This window comes from Pituophis catenifer, unplaced genomic scaffold, assembly GCF_029215685.1.
Source record: "Pituophis catenifer annectens isolate HBS135680 unplaced genomic scaffold, rPitCat1.0.hap2 SCAF_11, whole genome shotgun sequence".
NCBI classification, from domain to species: Eukaryota; Metazoa; Chordata; class Lepidosauria; order Squamata; family Colubridae; genus Pituophis; species Pituophis catenifer.
The window spans coordinates 26,497,808-26,513,425 of record NW_027256891.1 but is presented as its reverse complement, the minus strand read 5'-3'; the positions used below and the strand labels follow the sequence as shown (position 1 = coordinate 26,513,425).

Below are 15,618 nucleotides of genomic sequence, written 5' to 3'. Positions count from 1 at the left end.
GACAGGAAGGCCTGGAGGAACGTTGTCCATGGGGTCTCGATGGGTCAGACACGACTTCGCAACTAACAACAACAAAACTGGATCCAGTACTAGAAGTGGGGCCTGACTAATAGAAGATTGACTGGAAATATTAATTCTCCTGATTTAGAAATTACCGTAGACTAAACTCTTCAAGGATGACTTTCCTAGGAGGCGATCTTGCCTCTCCTTTAGCAGAGACGTGCAACTTCATAAAACACTACAGAAGGTGTCTTAAACAATGGATGAACATCTGGATGTTCTACCTTACAGCATCCACACACAAAAAAAATAAAAATAAAATCAATTACAGAAAGGAACCACACAGCCAACTTACTTTTTCTAATCACAAATTCCTCATCCGATGGCTTCCTCTCTGTTTTTCTTTTGGGCAGGAACTTTTTCATCGTCTTTGGACTCTTGCTGGCGTCCTGTAGACAGAGAACCATCGATTAGGATTATGTCCCAGGTGGGAAAAACAAAACCTTCACTCGTGATGCATCTAAGCTTCCGTTGACGAACCGAAGACCGAACTCAAATAGTTGTGAGTTTGCGGAGTAAATACACGAGGGCCGAGCAATCGTACTGATAGGTGACATGTTTGGGCACACGACACAAAGGCAGATTGGGCTAATCTGGTAGCCGTGAATTGAGTTGGCCCATCACACTCGACATCCTTCTTCTTCTGAGCCATTGGCCCAGCTACCAACAATAAGGATGTTGCATCTTTTCCATGTGAGGCGGTGGGCGATTGACCATCCCATAAATACAATGCCTTGAAGTTCAGCATGGAAGGCTCTAGCAAGCAAATACAATAGTTGTGAAAGGATTTTTATCATTGTGACCTTGTGAGTCAGCCACTGGTTTTGTACAAGGGCAATCGGTTGCCCGAATCAATAAACCCTGAGTCAGAGGCTGCCTTAAAGCACATCTCTGTTTTACTAAATGTGCCTGTAGCCGGATTGCACAAACATAACAGCACTGAAAATGAGCTCTTGGGAAAATGTGACCTCAGACCCAGTGCAGAAACTTGTCACTGCAGGGGGAAAACCCTGCTTGTGCATTAAAACACATCGGTACATCCCGTTGCAAAAGAACATGTCGTGGAGAGGTTCCTCGTCTTACCTTTAAGATGTAGGACATCCGCTGGGAAGGAGCATGAAAAGAAAGAAAAGGTGAGCGTGAAACCACCGCCTTAAAGAATGTACTTTTAAAACTTATGATATTCCCAATCAAAATAAATCACAGGAAGATTTAGGGTTGATTCTCCTCTAGCTTTTGAACTCAAAAAGGAACCTTCTGACTATACAGATAGTCCACAATTGAGCCCCCAAATTTCTGTTGTTAAGGGAGACAATTGATTAAGTGAATTTTGCCCCGTTTTACGACCGTTTTTGCTACAATGGTTAAGTGAATCACTGCAGTTGTTCAATTAGTGACACGGTTATTGTGGATCTGGCTTCCTCCATCAATGCTGCTCGTCAGACGGTCACAAAAGGGGACCACTGTAACCGTCATAAATAGGAACCAGTCGCCAAACGTCCAAATTTTCATCACGTGACCGTGGGGACGCTGGAATCGTCATGTCGCTTTTTTCAGTGCTGTTGTATTTAGCTTTGAATGGTCGCTAAATGAATGGTTGTAAATTAAGGACTGCCTGTATTGTTCCGTGTGAGGCAGTGGGTTGGGTTCTCCGATTCGAAGAACCCATTTGTCCTGCTTCCTCATCGTAACAGGAGAAGAGGAAAGTTAGATCACTAATCCACGTTTTGTCACATTGATTATCAGACTCTGCCTCTTCCCCGCATGAGTTTTTGTGGGGAGCAATGGGCTGGGACACTCCCCCCAAATATCAGATTTGTGAATTGTACTTCAGGATCCTTCTGGGACGTTCTCATCTCTTACAACAATCCTGCCTGTTCTGACCTAGGCTTCTTTAGAAAGTATACAGCACAATCTTAGTCCTGGCAAACCTCTTTTATTCATAAGGCAGTGAATTATTGTCATTCCCAGTCCGAAAGGCTTCTCAAACAGTCTTTCAGAGGAGTGTTTATAAACACCCACCTTATCTCCCTTGGAATGCTGCCAGAGAACTAATTGCCACATGCAGGGCAAGGCCAAACTTAGCACAGAGTCAAACAGAGCTTTTCCAGAGTTTTTACCGACCAGATGAACTAATTGCTTCCTGCAAAAGCTCACGTCCCGTTTGCTCCTCTTTTACGTCTTATGTGAGGGGCCAATCATCTCCAAGCCTTACTCCCAAGTCGACCCTGTTTCCTTAATTGTTCCTGTCTTCTGGCAGCTCTGCACATGCGTACACTGGGAACAGGCTCCTGCTGTTCTTGTGCCTAGCTGATGTCAGACTCCGGAGACTCCGGAGACTCCAGAAGCAGCAAAGAATTACCAGATGGCCTTGGCCCCCTCTCTGCCTCCAACTCAGAGCCCTCATCCGAGCCTTCCCCAGACTCCAGGACTGGTCCACCTTCCTCCCCAACCTCCTCACTGTCCGAATCTGCTGCCAGTTTTGCTGGCCGCTGGCAGGCCACAACACTGCCTAACCTAACATCCAAGTGACTTTCAGAGGTTGAGTTCCAACGTTCTTCACATTGACTTCCTTCAGAGGAGACCTTCTTGAGAAGATCGTCTCCAGAAATCCCACAGAGGACCAGAACTAAAAGAGTTGAGTTGAGTACGAGAAATGTCAGTGGGGTGGGGGAATCAAGGTATTTTCCCTTCTGTGATACGCATCAGGTGAAAAGAAGAAGCCAAACCTGTGATACAACAGAAGTAAATCTCATCTTGATTTGATCTGTGCAGAAAATGAGTCACAAAAACAAATATATATATATACATATACATATATATGTGTTTTTCCTCTAGCCAGGTTTTTCCTACGTAACCAAGGTTTTTCTGCAGCCCTAGCTCAGTAGAATCACATCCACTCGATTCTGGGCTTTTTTCCTTTCTGGCAGCCAGCAAGTTCCTGCTGCCAGGTGAGAGACTTATATAGATCTATTTCTAGCTCGTTAGCCTTCATCAGTAAGCCACACCCACATCTCATGTATCCTCCCTGTAAAGGTATAGTATCTATTTTCTTACTTCTTCGTAGGATTTATGTGTGTTTTTCCTCTACTCTGTGGGAACTTGTGGTTCTCTGTGGCTACATTTCCACCCATGTGATGGCCTGTTGCTCAACCTGGAATGTGTCATCACAGAATGAAGGATTCATGACATCAAATTGCCATGAAGAAGCACAAGAGAGACTCTCGTGCAAAGGCCACATGACATTACCTCTTTATAGCTGAGGGCCACTGAGGGCCTGAGAGGAGGTGCTGGGCGGAGGCAACTCAAGGTCCAGGGTTTGAGGATCTGGGGTGGTTCCAGTGGGCCACGGAATTGTCCAGTAGAGCTAAAAGTCTGATTAAAAACAACAACAACAATCCACTGAGTTTCTTAATGTCAACTGTCTGATCACCTCAGAGCTCCTCAACGAGGACGTCATCCCTTAGAACAGGTGAGGAACATTCAGCTCGTGGTTTTCAGGTAGCACCATTAATGGCCTCCCCATTGGTGGCACCTTTGGATCAAACCACCGCAACATGACAGCAAAACATTCTAATTTTCCCCTCTCAAAAGATGGTTTGGAACGGGAGACTTGGAGTGTTCCAGCTGGAAAGGAGTGAATTGTGTGGCTCTAACCCTAGAGACGTAGGGACGCAGTGGCTCAGTGGCTAAGACGCTGAGCTTGTCAGTCGAAAGGTCGGCAGTTCAGCGGTTCGAATCCCTAGCGCCGCATAACGGGGTGAGCTCCCGTTACTTGTCCCAGCTTCTGCCAACCTAGCAGTTTGAAAGCACGTAAAAAAAAATGCCAGTAGAAAAATAGGGACCACCTTTGGTGGGAAGGGAACAGCATTCCGTGTGCCTTTGGCGTTGAGTCATGCCGGCCACATGACCACGGAGACATCTTCAGACAGCGCTGGCTCTTCGGCTTTGAAACGGAGATGAGCACCGCCCCCTAGAGTCGGGAACGACTAGCACATATGTGCGAGGGGAACCTTTACCTTTACTTTAACCCTAGAGAGATGGATGGGGCCCCCTTGAAAGAAAGGAAAGAAGGAAAACGGGACATTTTCTTCTTCTTCTATGGTCCCTAAGATTAGAGTCAAAGTGGATATGGGCATGACTTGCAAAAAAGAAGTTTCCACATTTGCTTGGAATCTCAGCTTGATTTAGTTGTGGAGTTACTCACCGTATGGGAACCCCAAGACTGGGTTTTTGAGAGGGTACCACTGAAAGTGGACCCTCTGGTCAACCTTTGGAGGTGGTCGAGCCATTCGTGCAAATCTTGGCTGCTACCGCAATGTACCGTCAGCCGGTCTCCCATGCTCCCTGCCAGAAGAAGACAAACCAGGTTACTTGACTGAAGACGGGTTCAAAACGTGGGACAGAAAGAAGAGCAAAAGGGAGTTAGTGCCGATATAAGTGGGCTTCCTGCAACGAGGTTGCCCTTCACCAATCTTCAAACCTTCCAGATGGTTTAGATTTTATTTCCCCGAATTGCCAGCCCTCATCAGCCCTATAGAAATCCTCAAAATTATAGCCTGCATCATCGAATAGGAGCCAGATTAAGGAAGATGTAATTAGATAAATCCAGGAGGATAAATTTAGAAGGGTCTCAGGGTGGTGAGATACCACCTCCAAGTGTGGAAGTAATTCACTGCTGAGGGTTAGCTTCCTGTGAAGGAAGAAAAGTGGACTAATCTTCACATCATGCCTTTGGACTTCCCCAAGGTATCCAATTGCCAGTCTAGACTAGAAGGGACTTTGATCAGAACCAACCAGTGGTGAAATCTGAACCGGTTTAGTTGCGCGCTGAGTGTTCATGCACACTGCACACCAAACACGAGCCAAACACCAGAGAACCGGTAGCAAAAAAAATGCTAAAAAAGTTTTTTAAAAAAGTTCCAGCTGATCGTCCGAACTGGTTTTTTTTTACATTTTTTTACTACAGGTTCGGCGAACCAGTAGCATTTTTTACTACCGGTTCGGGCAAACAGGCTCGAACCGGTAGCATTTCACCCCTGGAACCAACCCTCATCAACCATGACTCCATAAATCATTTTTCCCAATCTTGGCAAACTCTAAGACGTATGGACTTCAACTCCCAGAATTCCCCTGCTGGCATAGCTGCTTTGGGGATTCTGGGAATTGAAGGGAAGACATGTTAGAGTGGCTAAGGTAGAAAAACATGGCGGACTGGCCTGGCACACCTTTGTCCTCTGTAGGTTTTTTGTCCTTCATCAATTGCCTATCAAGCTCAATCAAGCTCAGCATTCTAAGGATGGCCTAATGAAACTTTTATAGGGGACTAATAACATTTATTAAGTATAAATAACATGATTATTAATAGATTCTCTTGGACACTCATCAGTTTCTAATCTTAGTTTCATAAGTACTGGTTTGTACCAAACACGGGATGATATCTTTATCATAATTGATACAGTTAATCTAAGAACATGATCGCCAACGCCCAATGATAGATATGGCACAAGAAGGAGAAGAATCTAAGAACACTGACCTGAGATATCAAAAGCGTGATCATTTCCTTCCAGATCTTCTAATTTGGATACCAGCATTCCTATTAAAGGGAGTCTCCCCTGCTCCCCCAGAAAGAGGGGGAAAAAAATATGATATGAAAATTATTCCGAGCAATCTTGAGCAAGATTCAAAAAATAAAATAAAACCATGATTTGTAGCTTAAATCTGCACCATTACGCTGAACTAATTCAGGTGTCAGATTTATACAGGGATTCTGTGCCCCCAAATTCCACTCCTGGCTGGCCCCGCCCATCCCTCTCCGCCCCTCCCAGGAGTCCCCACGCGGCCCGTTTTGGATGCAGGTAAATGCAGGGCACACACGGAGTCTTGGAGCAGGCAAAAAATGGGCCTATTGGAAGTTTGGGAAGGCCAGAAATGGGCCTGTTTCCGGCCTCCAGAGGGCCTCCGGAGCTTGGGAAGGCCGTTTTCACCCTCCCGGAGGCTTAAGGAAAGCCTCCGGAGCCTGGGGAGGGCAAAAATGCCCTCCCCCCACCGTGGTGCAGGAGGCCAACGAGGCCATGCCCACCATGGCCACGCCCACACAGCAAACAGGCAGAGGACCCCTTGCTAAAATTTTTGAAGCCCACCCCTGCGTATACGCTGGATTGACAAAATCAGAAATGAGGAGGTGATAAGCCAAGAGAAATAATCAGAACTATAAAAAAGCTAAAGTTAGAAAGTATTAGTAAAGTATTTCGGACATGTGATGCGACACACGGAAAAATACGGCATCCTTCCCTTAATTCTCCAGGAAAAGATTGGAGGGAAACAAGATCCAGGCAGAAGAAGAAGAACAACAACATGGCTTCAAAATCTAAGGGACTGGTTTGGACAAAACTCAGCAGCCCTTTTTCTTGTGGCTGTTGATAAAAATGGGATCGCCAACATGATCGCCAACGTCCGATGATGGATATGGAAGATGAAGAAGAAGAGGAAGAGGAAGAGGAAGAGAAAGAGGAGGAGGAAGAGGAGGAGGAGGAGGAAGAGGAGGAGGGGAGGAGAATGAAGAGAAGAAGAAGAAGAAGAAGAAGAAGAAGAAGAAGAAGAAGAAGAAGAAGAAGAAGAAGAAGAAGAAGAAGAAGAAGAAGAGGAGGAGGAGGAGGAGGAGGAGGAGGAGGAGGAGGAGGAGGAGGAGGAGGAGGAGGAGGAGGAGGAGGAGGAGGAGGAGGAGAGGAGGAGGAGGAAGAGAAGAAAAGAAGAAGAAGATAAAGAAGAAGAAGAAAAGGAGGAGGAGGAGAATGAAGAGAAGAAGAAGAAGAAGTAGTAGAAAAGGAGGAGGAGGAGGAGGAGAAGAAGAAGAAAAAGAAGAAGAAAAAGAAAAAGAAGAAGAAGAGGAGAAGAAAAAGAAGAAGAAGAAGAAGAGGAGGAGGAGGATGAAGAGAAGAAGAAGAGGAGGAGGAGGAGGAGAAGAAGAAGAAGATACATCCCACTCACCTTATACATAAATCCACTCATACAAGGACTGGCTGAGAGCATCAGCAGAACGCTTGGAAACAACATGAGATATCTTTCCTCTTTCTCCTGGGATAAAGGAAAAGAGGCAACTTGCATGAACAATGATAGAAAACACCATTTCTGCCATCCCCCCCCGTCTCTTGATGCTCACAATGTGTGTGGTAACCAAGACTGGAAACCTCTTCATATATAGAGCTTCTGTAGGCCCCACGTTGGTGGAACCAAGAAGAGGACAAGGGAACACCATGAAAAGAACATCTGGTTCTCGTGGTTCTCACCTCATTCCCTCCATGTTGGACCATGGTTTGGGACATGTAAAGGACGTTGCCCATGGATCGGATGTCTTCTCCTTCCCAACCTTGGATGGTTTCTGAAAGGATCTGCAGTTCTAGTTGCTTCCTCTTTCTCATCTCTTGACATTGGGACTGTCAACAAAGCTTGGGTTACAAGGAGGATCATAGAGAAGACCAAGTTCTCAGGGGTTCGGGAGAATCTCTAGCTAAGATTCTGTGCAGTTCGGAGACTACCCAAATCCCACTCCTGGCTGGCCCCGCCCACCCCGCCCCACCATGCCCCTCCCTGGAGTTCCCACACAGCCCTTTTGGATGCAGGTAAGTGCAGGGCGTGCACGGAAGCTCAGGGAGGGTGAAAATCAGGTCTACCGGAAGTTCAGGAAGGCCAGAAATGAGCCTGTTTCTGGCCTCCAGAGGGCTTCTGGAGCCTGGGGAGGGCAAACCCCCCGCCGTGGTGCAGGAGGCCGACTAGGCCACGCCCATCATTGCCACGCCCACCCAGCAATTGGGCAGAGAACCTCTTATAAACTTTTTGAAGCCCACCCCTGCTTACAACCCACTGGTCCTCGCGTGTATGACCATCACAGAATCCTCAAAGTCCACATGGTCAAAACTTTGGACACTTGGCCACTGGCATAGGTATTTGTGACAGTCCAGAGGTCAAATCATTGCCATTTGCAACCTTCCCACCACAATGCTTCCAAAAAGCACAGTCAATGGAAGATGTCGGATTTGATGAATAACCTTGTGATTTGCTTAACGACTGGGAAAAAGGTCATTCAGTTGGGCCAGCAATGGAAATGCTGTCTCCAACTGTGGGTCAGAAACTACCTGGATACACATTCGAATCAGTGGTGAAATCCAATTTTTTTTACTACCGGTTCTGTGGGTGTGGCTTGGGGGGGTGTGGCTTGGTAGGCATGGCAGGGGAAGGATACTGCAAAACCTCCATTCCCACCCCACTCCTGGGGAAGGATATTGCAAAATCTCCATTCCCACCCGACTCCTGGGGAAGGATATTGCAAAATCTCCATTCCCACCCTACTCTGGGGCCAGCCAGAGGTGGTAGTTGCCAGTTCTCCGCTACCGGTTCTCCGAACTGCTCAAAATTTCCGCTACCGGTTCTCCAGAACCTGTCCGAACCTGCTGGATTTCACCCCTGATTCGAATCTTATTTCAGATCTCTGCTATCATTTTCATGAGTTCGGCTCATCAGGGAAAACATTGGATCCCGGATGCTTTCAAGTCAAGAGCTACAGCTTCCTCCACGCTTCCATTTCAATGATTCTTTATGCTGCTTTCACAAATATTTTTTTCCTCCCTCCTTCCTTGGCCTCAGTTCTCCCTCTCTCACCCAAAAATGTCCCTCCTTAATGGAGGAGGAGAAAAAAAAAAGCTGATTTTTGTACTTCCGGCCTTACAAGGAGAACAACAGAAAAAAAATGAAAACCACTTTCTCAAAAAAAATAAAAAAAATAAAAATGAAAACCACATTTGAAATCTTGCTTTGGACAACAGTGCCTCCTTGAGGGCTATTTAACAGCTGCTCGGAGACCTACCACAAGAGACTTGAAGGCCCCTATCGCTTTCAAAATGTCTTCATGATCAGGATGTGCCTCCTAGAGGGGGGGGAAAGATAGATAAATTAGAGGAAGAGAAACTGTTTTTCCCCTTCCCAAAATACTAGAACCAGAGAGAATGATGGTTAGAAAGATGTTAGTGCAATAAGTGAGGTAAAAGGTAGTCCTTCCCGACTCTAGGGGGCGGTACTCATCTCCGTTTCAAAGCCGAAGAGCCAGCACTGTCCGAAGACATCTCCGTGGTCATGTGGCCGGCATGACTCAACGCCAAAGGCGCACGGAACGCTGTTCCCTTCCCACCAAAGGTGGTCTCTATTTTTCTACTTGCCTTTTTTACGTGCTTTCGAACTGCTAGGTTGGCAGAAGCTGGGACAAGGAACGGGAGCTCACCCTGTTACGCGGAGGCACTAGGGATTCGAACCGCTGAACTGCCGACCTTTTTGATCGACAAGCTCAACGTCTTAGCCACTGAGCCACCGCGTTCCCAATAAAAGTGAGGTACAGAGATCCAAACTGAGTCATCGGTTTTAGGAAACGGTGAGAAGGAAGAACTTCCTTCAGATGCAGAAGAAGATGTTCTCCTGGAACTGGGCCTATTGTGGTCAAGGATGGTTCACTGAAGGAAAGACATTTTGCTCTTTTTTGGGGAGGAGGGGAAAATTTCTGGATTACGCTCCACCCTTGAAGCTTGGTTCTTGTTCCCTTTAGACCATCACAAGAGTTGGGCAAACCATCGATTTGCAAGGGGTCCAAGAGGGGTCTAGAGAAAGAGGCTCCTTCTAGGAGCTCACCTACTAGGATATAGACCCAGGAAGACCTTGGTGACCACAGAGAATCATGGAAAAAAGCCAAACGCAACCCTGAGAGGAAGAGTCCGTCACTGAACAACGGTGGAAGAACCAACCGATACGGATGACTAGTCTTCCATAAAAGCTCACCTCCATGTGTCTCTCAAGCTCCTGCAGGAGGGCAATGTATTTGTCCAGCCGTGTGAATGGTTTGCTGAGACTTGTGGTCAAGATCAATATCCCAGAGGAGGCCATCCCTTGGTTCTCCATGAACTTCTCCAATTCATCACTGGAAGAGAAGCATCCATGACGATAGAGAAGCAGACCAGCTCACTGGAGACGTCTTATCTTTCCCCAGGGCAGTGTCCTGACCTAGGCTTCCCCAGTAGCACAAAGCCGAATCCTCATCCTGATAAATCCCTTTTATTTAATTTACAGTGAATTCCTCTCCAGCAAAATCTTTCCTCTCCCACAGTCTTTCAAGATAGTTCACAATTACCGACCTTTATCAGGCTTGGAGAGTGGCCAGGCCGATATCTTTCAGACGCCTGCAATACTTGGCAAGAATGCAGGAATGAACTAATTGTCTCCTGCAAACTCCACTCCCCTGTCGCTCCTCTTTTATTCCCTCTGGGAGGGGCCATTCATTGTCCACCTGTGGCCTTACTCCTGAGTCGACCCTTGTTCTTTAACTGTTCCCTTTGTCTGGCAACTCTGCACATGCGCACACTGGGAACAGGCCCCAGCTGTTCCTCTGCCTCACTGATGTCTGACTCCGAAGGCAGCTGATAACTATCGGACGGCCCTGGCTCCCTCTCTGCCTCCAACGCAGAGCCCTCCTCAGAGCCCTCCCCAGACTCCAGGACTGGCCCACGTTCCTCCCCAACCTCCTCACTGTCCGAATCTGCTGCCAGCTCTGCTGGCCGCTGGCGGGCCACAACAGGCAGGGTTTGGTGCGTTCTTTATTTTTACCTGTGATGGGTCAAGACGTTGACTGCAGATGGATGGTTAGTGCAATAAGTGAGGTACAGAGAAGCAAATTGGGGCATCAGGCTTAGGAAGCAACCTCCGACTCGTTGCTGGTATTCAGGGAGTCTGTATGGAGACACACGCAGGTCAAAGATGGATGAAATGAAGCTGTTGGTTGGCATTTAAAATTTTATTTTTATCTGAGCCAAGAGGAACGCAGACAGAGGGAAAATAACTTTCCTGCCAACATTTATTTATAGAGATGTACAGCAGTGGCCAAAATTGTGGAAACCTTTTGGGAAAAGTGTATTTTTGAGGTTGGATGGCTAATAACACCACTTTTTTTTTTGGGGAGTTTCAAGATAATCCTATTCCACTGCTGGAATGGTCCTTGGAAGAGCCCAGACCTTCTTAATCCAATGGAAAATCTATGGAGCTGACCAGTGGTGAAATCCAAATTTTTTTTACTACCAGTTCTGTAGGCATGGCTTGGTGGGTGTGGCAGGGGAAGGATACTGCAAAATCTCCATTCCCACCCCTCTCCAGGGGAAGGATACTGCAAAATCCCCATTCCCACCCCACTCCTGGGGGAAGGATATTGCAAAATCTCCATTCCCACCCCACTCTGGGGCCAGCCAGTTGGTGGTATTTGCCGGTTCTCCGAACTGCTCAAAATTTCCGCTACCGGTTTTCCAGAACCTGCTGGGTTTCACCCCTGGAGCTGACTAAAGAAACATGTTAGTCAGAAGGGACTCAGCAATAAAACCCAGTTAATAGAAGCCATCCTTCAATCTTGGTTTCACATGATAACAGCTGCAGAACTCAAAGACTTGGTTCACTCCATGGGAAGACGTTGTAAGGCCGTCATTCATGCTAAAGGTTACCCAACTAAGGATTAACTGACATGCTTTAAATGCTTTAAAAAATAAAAAAAAAGTTCCGATGATCGTGCATCGTTCAGCTGATCGTCGGAACTTTTTTTTTTTTTTTTTAACTTTTTAAGCATTTTTTTACTACCGGTTTGGGCGAATAGGTAGTAAAAAAATGCTTTAAAAAAGTAAAAAAAAAAAGGTACCGACAATCGCATGGCACAGCTGTGATTGTCGGAAATCTTTTTTTTTTTTTAACTTTTTTAAAGCATTCTTTACTATCTATTCGCCCGAACCTGTCATAAAAAAATGCTTTAAAAAAGTTTTTTAAAAAGGTTCCCAAGATCGAGCGCCACAGCTGATTCCCCCCTCCGCTGTTCTACTTACCTTCCCAAGCCTTCTTTTGGCGCGCATTGTGCATGCAAGCCCAGTGAACCAGTAGCAAAACGGTTCAGATTTCACCACTGTCTAAGACTCAGTTGTGGTCATAAGTTGGGGACTATCTGGACTGCTTACCAAATGCAAGAACACCTACTGATGAGCATGTGATCAGGAAAATATTAGAATGTGCAGAAATGAATAGATTAACCCTTGCAATTAAGGAGAAAGAACAAACGGAATATTATATGACATGGGGTCTATTTTATCGATGGTTAGAGAATAAAAACGGGAGTTAGAAATAGGGAAACAAAAGAAGAAGATCAGCAAAATATACAAAATGTGTTAAGAGAGAGAAGTAAACACTATGATGATGATTATCATGGCTATTAGGACTATTATGTTTAATATTATTATTATTATATTCTTGTTAGAAGATATGTCAAGAGGGAGGAGTGAATATGCTTATAATGTTCAATATTAGTAAACTCAGAGAAGTAATATTAATGTAATGAATACTGTTGTAAATTTTGATTACTACCGCACAAAGATACATGTACCCAGATGACACGCTCTTTAATGGAAGATGGAACTATTATACTTAAAAAATAAATAAATGCAAGAATACCATAACAACACAGAACGTTTTATCCAAAACAGAGTCTGGAGAAAATCCATGAAGTAACTTAAGGGGGTCTCACAGCTTACCTGAAGCCTCTTCCCACTACCTTCCAAGGAGAAGATTTTAAATAAGAAAACTTTCTGTGGAGAACACGTTCAGGACTTACCTAGCACACTCCTCCAGCGTCTGGTTGAGCGTCTGTTGAAAGTTGCAGATCTCTTCCACGTTTCCAAGCAGAGAGGCTATGTCCGTAGTGCTCAGCCTAGAAATATACATACAGTGTATATTCTAGGCCGAAATTAAGACCAGGTCTTATATTAATGTTTGCTCTAAAAGACTCGTTAGGGCTTATTTTCTGGTTAGGTATTATTTTTGGGGAAATACAGTACTAAATGCGTCCATCTGGTTGATGATCTTAACTGGGGCTTATTTTTGGGGTAGGGCTTATATTATGAGCATCCTGAAAAATCATGCTAGGGCTTATTTTCCAGTTGGGTCTTATTTTCAGGGAAACACGGTATCATGGAAAGACTTTTCCTCAGTGAGGAAAAAGAATCTTGGCTTTGAAGATTTAAGAATCTTAAGTAGCATGTTGAAGGTTAAATATCTATGGAGATTCTCAGTCATCCAGGTCATGGTTGTCCCAAAGGTGCTTTTTTCAAGAGGCCACTGGACTTCTTGGTTTTTCCTTGGAGATGTTTCGCTTCTCATCCAGGAAGCTTCTTCAGCTCTGAGAGAAGGTGAAGAAGCTTCTGAGGGAAGCCGAGGAAGCTTCTTGGATGAGAAGCGAAATGTCTTCAAAGAAAAACCAGAAAGCCCAGATGCCTCTTCAAAAAAGCACCTTTGGGACACGTTGAAGGTTGAAAGTGGTCTTCACGCTATTGTAATGACCATTCTCATGTTCTCATCACAAACCATCTATTCCTTAGTTGTCCCAACTACTATTATGCCCTTGAGTGTGGATCTTTCCTTACAGAAGCAAAGCAAAAGACCAACCCCATCAATTAAAAAGGCATTCAAAACTGCCAGTATCCAAAGACTGCCAAGTAGAGTTGGAAGTCATCAATGATCATTTGAGAAGTCGCATCTCCCCTCCTCCCCATTATTAATGGAGATCATCCCAAACAATCTCACTTACTTGTCATAAGACTGGAGTGACTTCAAGTACGTTCCTAGAAGGGACTGCAGTTCCTTGGCGTACTCTCGCTCTGTTTCCAAAATATTTTGAAGCGCCTGAAGCAGGTGAAGATAAGCAGGAGATACAAAGGATGCTAGGAACGATCCAAATATATCTTGCTTATGAATGATGGAGTCCATGAACATACTGTATGTTTATCAACATGGCTAGGCTCATAGTATGACATTCTTCTCCTCACGTGTTTATAGACACGGATAGTGCCAAAAATAAAGTCTCCCTTGAGTCAGCTCAGCTGCTGGTGACTTCATATAAATATCTGTGCCGTTTCTTGGCAACAGTTAGAAGTAGTTTATCATTTCATGCTTCCAAGATATGGTTTCAACATATCTCAGTTTAACCTACAATCTTGAGCCTCCTATTCAAGCATGGACCATACCCAACTTTGGTTGGGCTTAGCTTTTGGAAAGAAAAGTTGAGTTGAGGTCAACTTTTGCTGTTTATGTTGTTTTCTGGGCAACCACATTGTTGCTTCCCAGGATGAATGATAAAAATGAAAAACTTTAAAAAAAGAAAAAGAAAAGAAAACTGAAACGGAGAAGAGCTGCGTAGTATTTCAGACAATTCGCATAACCAGATCTTGTAGCCCCATTGCTCAACATGGGTTTTGCTTAATCTTGGCTTGATTTTTATGTGACTTTGTGTGATGTTGCAGGTTTTTTTTAATAGTTCACAAGAATAGATTTACAGCAGAGGTCTTCAAACTTGGCAGCTTTAAGACTTGTGGACTTCAACTCCCAGAATTCTCCAGCCAGATGGCTGGAGAATTCTGGGAGTTGAAGTCCACAAGTCTTAAAATTGCCAAGTTTGAGGACCTCTGATTTACAGGCATCCTTTCGGTTAATAAAATTCAGGAATAATAAGAGACTTCACAGGCTTACCACAGTATAGTAATTCTTCGTAAGTTGAGGACTTTCGGCTCCTTTCAAAGCCTTAGGAGAGAGCAGTTTATCTGGAGGAGAAACAGTAGGAATGGTTATAGAGAAGTGCTCTTACTGTGTTTCCCCGAAAATAAGACCCTGTCTTATATATATTTTTTGTCACCAAAAAAAGCACCAGGTCTTAGGAAGGAAAGAAGAAAGGAAAGAAGGAGAAGGAGAAAGAAGAGGAGAAGGAGGAGAAGGAAAATGAGAAGATAGGAAGAAGAAAGAAAAAAGAGAAAGAAAAGGAGAAAGAAAAGGAGGAGGCAGAGGAGGTGGAAAAGGAGAAGATAGAAAGAAAAGGAGAAAGAAGAGGAGGAGGAGGAAGAGGAGAAACAAAAGGAGAAGGAGTAAGGGGAGGAGGCTGAAGTGGAGGTGGAGGAAAAGGTTTTTTTCACAAATGCAGAAAGAATCTAGAACGCATAAAACTACCTATGGAAACCATACTATGTTAAAGTATAAGCAACCCCATATAGGCTGCTCTGTATTTTAATAGACCTCACCAATCTATCTGGGCATGCAAATCAAACACATCCAAGCAGATGCCAGATGCCAACAAAGACACCTGAATGTCAACCTCAACAATGATAGGAAGGATGACAGCAGATCTCTCTTACCGGTGGATTTAATTTCTCTGACGTAGTTGCTGGGGAACCAGCCCGTCTTTCCGTTCAGGGTCCCTTCCCACCAGCCCCCTTCCTCAGTGCGGGTGACGTAAATGATGTCCCCCTTGTTGATGGTCAGCTCATCTTCGTTCGTCTGCTTAAACTGGAAACGGGCCTTGACCACCAGTTGATGACTGCCATTTTCCGTCATCTCCTAAACGCAAAAGCAAGATCAGGAGGACGGTTGGTTCCGGAAGAGAAAGACGAAAGAAGAAGCGAGAAAGGGAATCATCCATTCCAGACAACTCAATGAATGTTTAATGTTTAA

The 15,618-nt window shown here is 45.0% G+C and overlaps 1 protein-coding gene across 4 annotated transcripts in view; it reads right to left on the bottom strand.

Annotated features, from left to right (window-relative positions):
• ARHGEF6 (Rac/Cdc42 guanine nucleotide exchange factor 6) overlaps positions 1 to 15,618 on the bottom strand; it is a 45,740-nt gene that overhangs the window by 10,761 nt on the left and 19,361 nt on the right. For all 4 annotated transcript variants that reach the window (XR_011600870.1, XM_070951924.1, XM_070951923.1 and 1 more), the window contains 14 exons: positions 15,303 to 15,504; positions 14,647 to 14,717; positions 13,709 to 13,803; positions 12,737 to 12,832; positions 10,705 to 10,827; positions 9,883 to 10,021; positions 8,924 to 8,983; positions 7,350 to 7,496; positions 7,051 to 7,137; positions 5,597 to 5,675; positions 4,268 to 4,407; positions 3,310 to 3,435; positions 1,144 to 1,164; positions 356 to 449 (listed from right to left, as the gene is read on the bottom strand). Coding sequence is in view for 3 of the 4 variants with exons in the window: in XM_070951924.1 (XP_070808025.1) it covers positions 356 to 449; positions 1,144 to 1,164; positions 3,310 to 3,435; positions 4,268 to 4,407; positions 5,597 to 5,675; positions 7,051 to 7,137; positions 7,350 to 7,496; positions 8,924 to 8,983; positions 9,883 to 10,021; positions 10,705 to 10,827; positions 12,737 to 12,832; positions 13,709 to 13,803; positions 14,647 to 14,717; positions 15,303 to 15,504 (1,480 nt within the window). In the remaining variant the exon portion in view is untranslated. The remainder of the gene's footprint in view (positions 1 to 355; positions 450 to 1,143; positions 1,165 to 3,309; positions 3,436 to 4,267; positions 4,408 to 5,596; positions 5,676 to 7,050; positions 7,138 to 7,349; positions 7,497 to 8,923; positions 8,984 to 9,882; positions 10,022 to 10,704; positions 10,828 to 12,736; positions 12,833 to 13,708; positions 13,804 to 14,646; positions 14,718 to 15,302; positions 15,505 to 15,618) is intronic.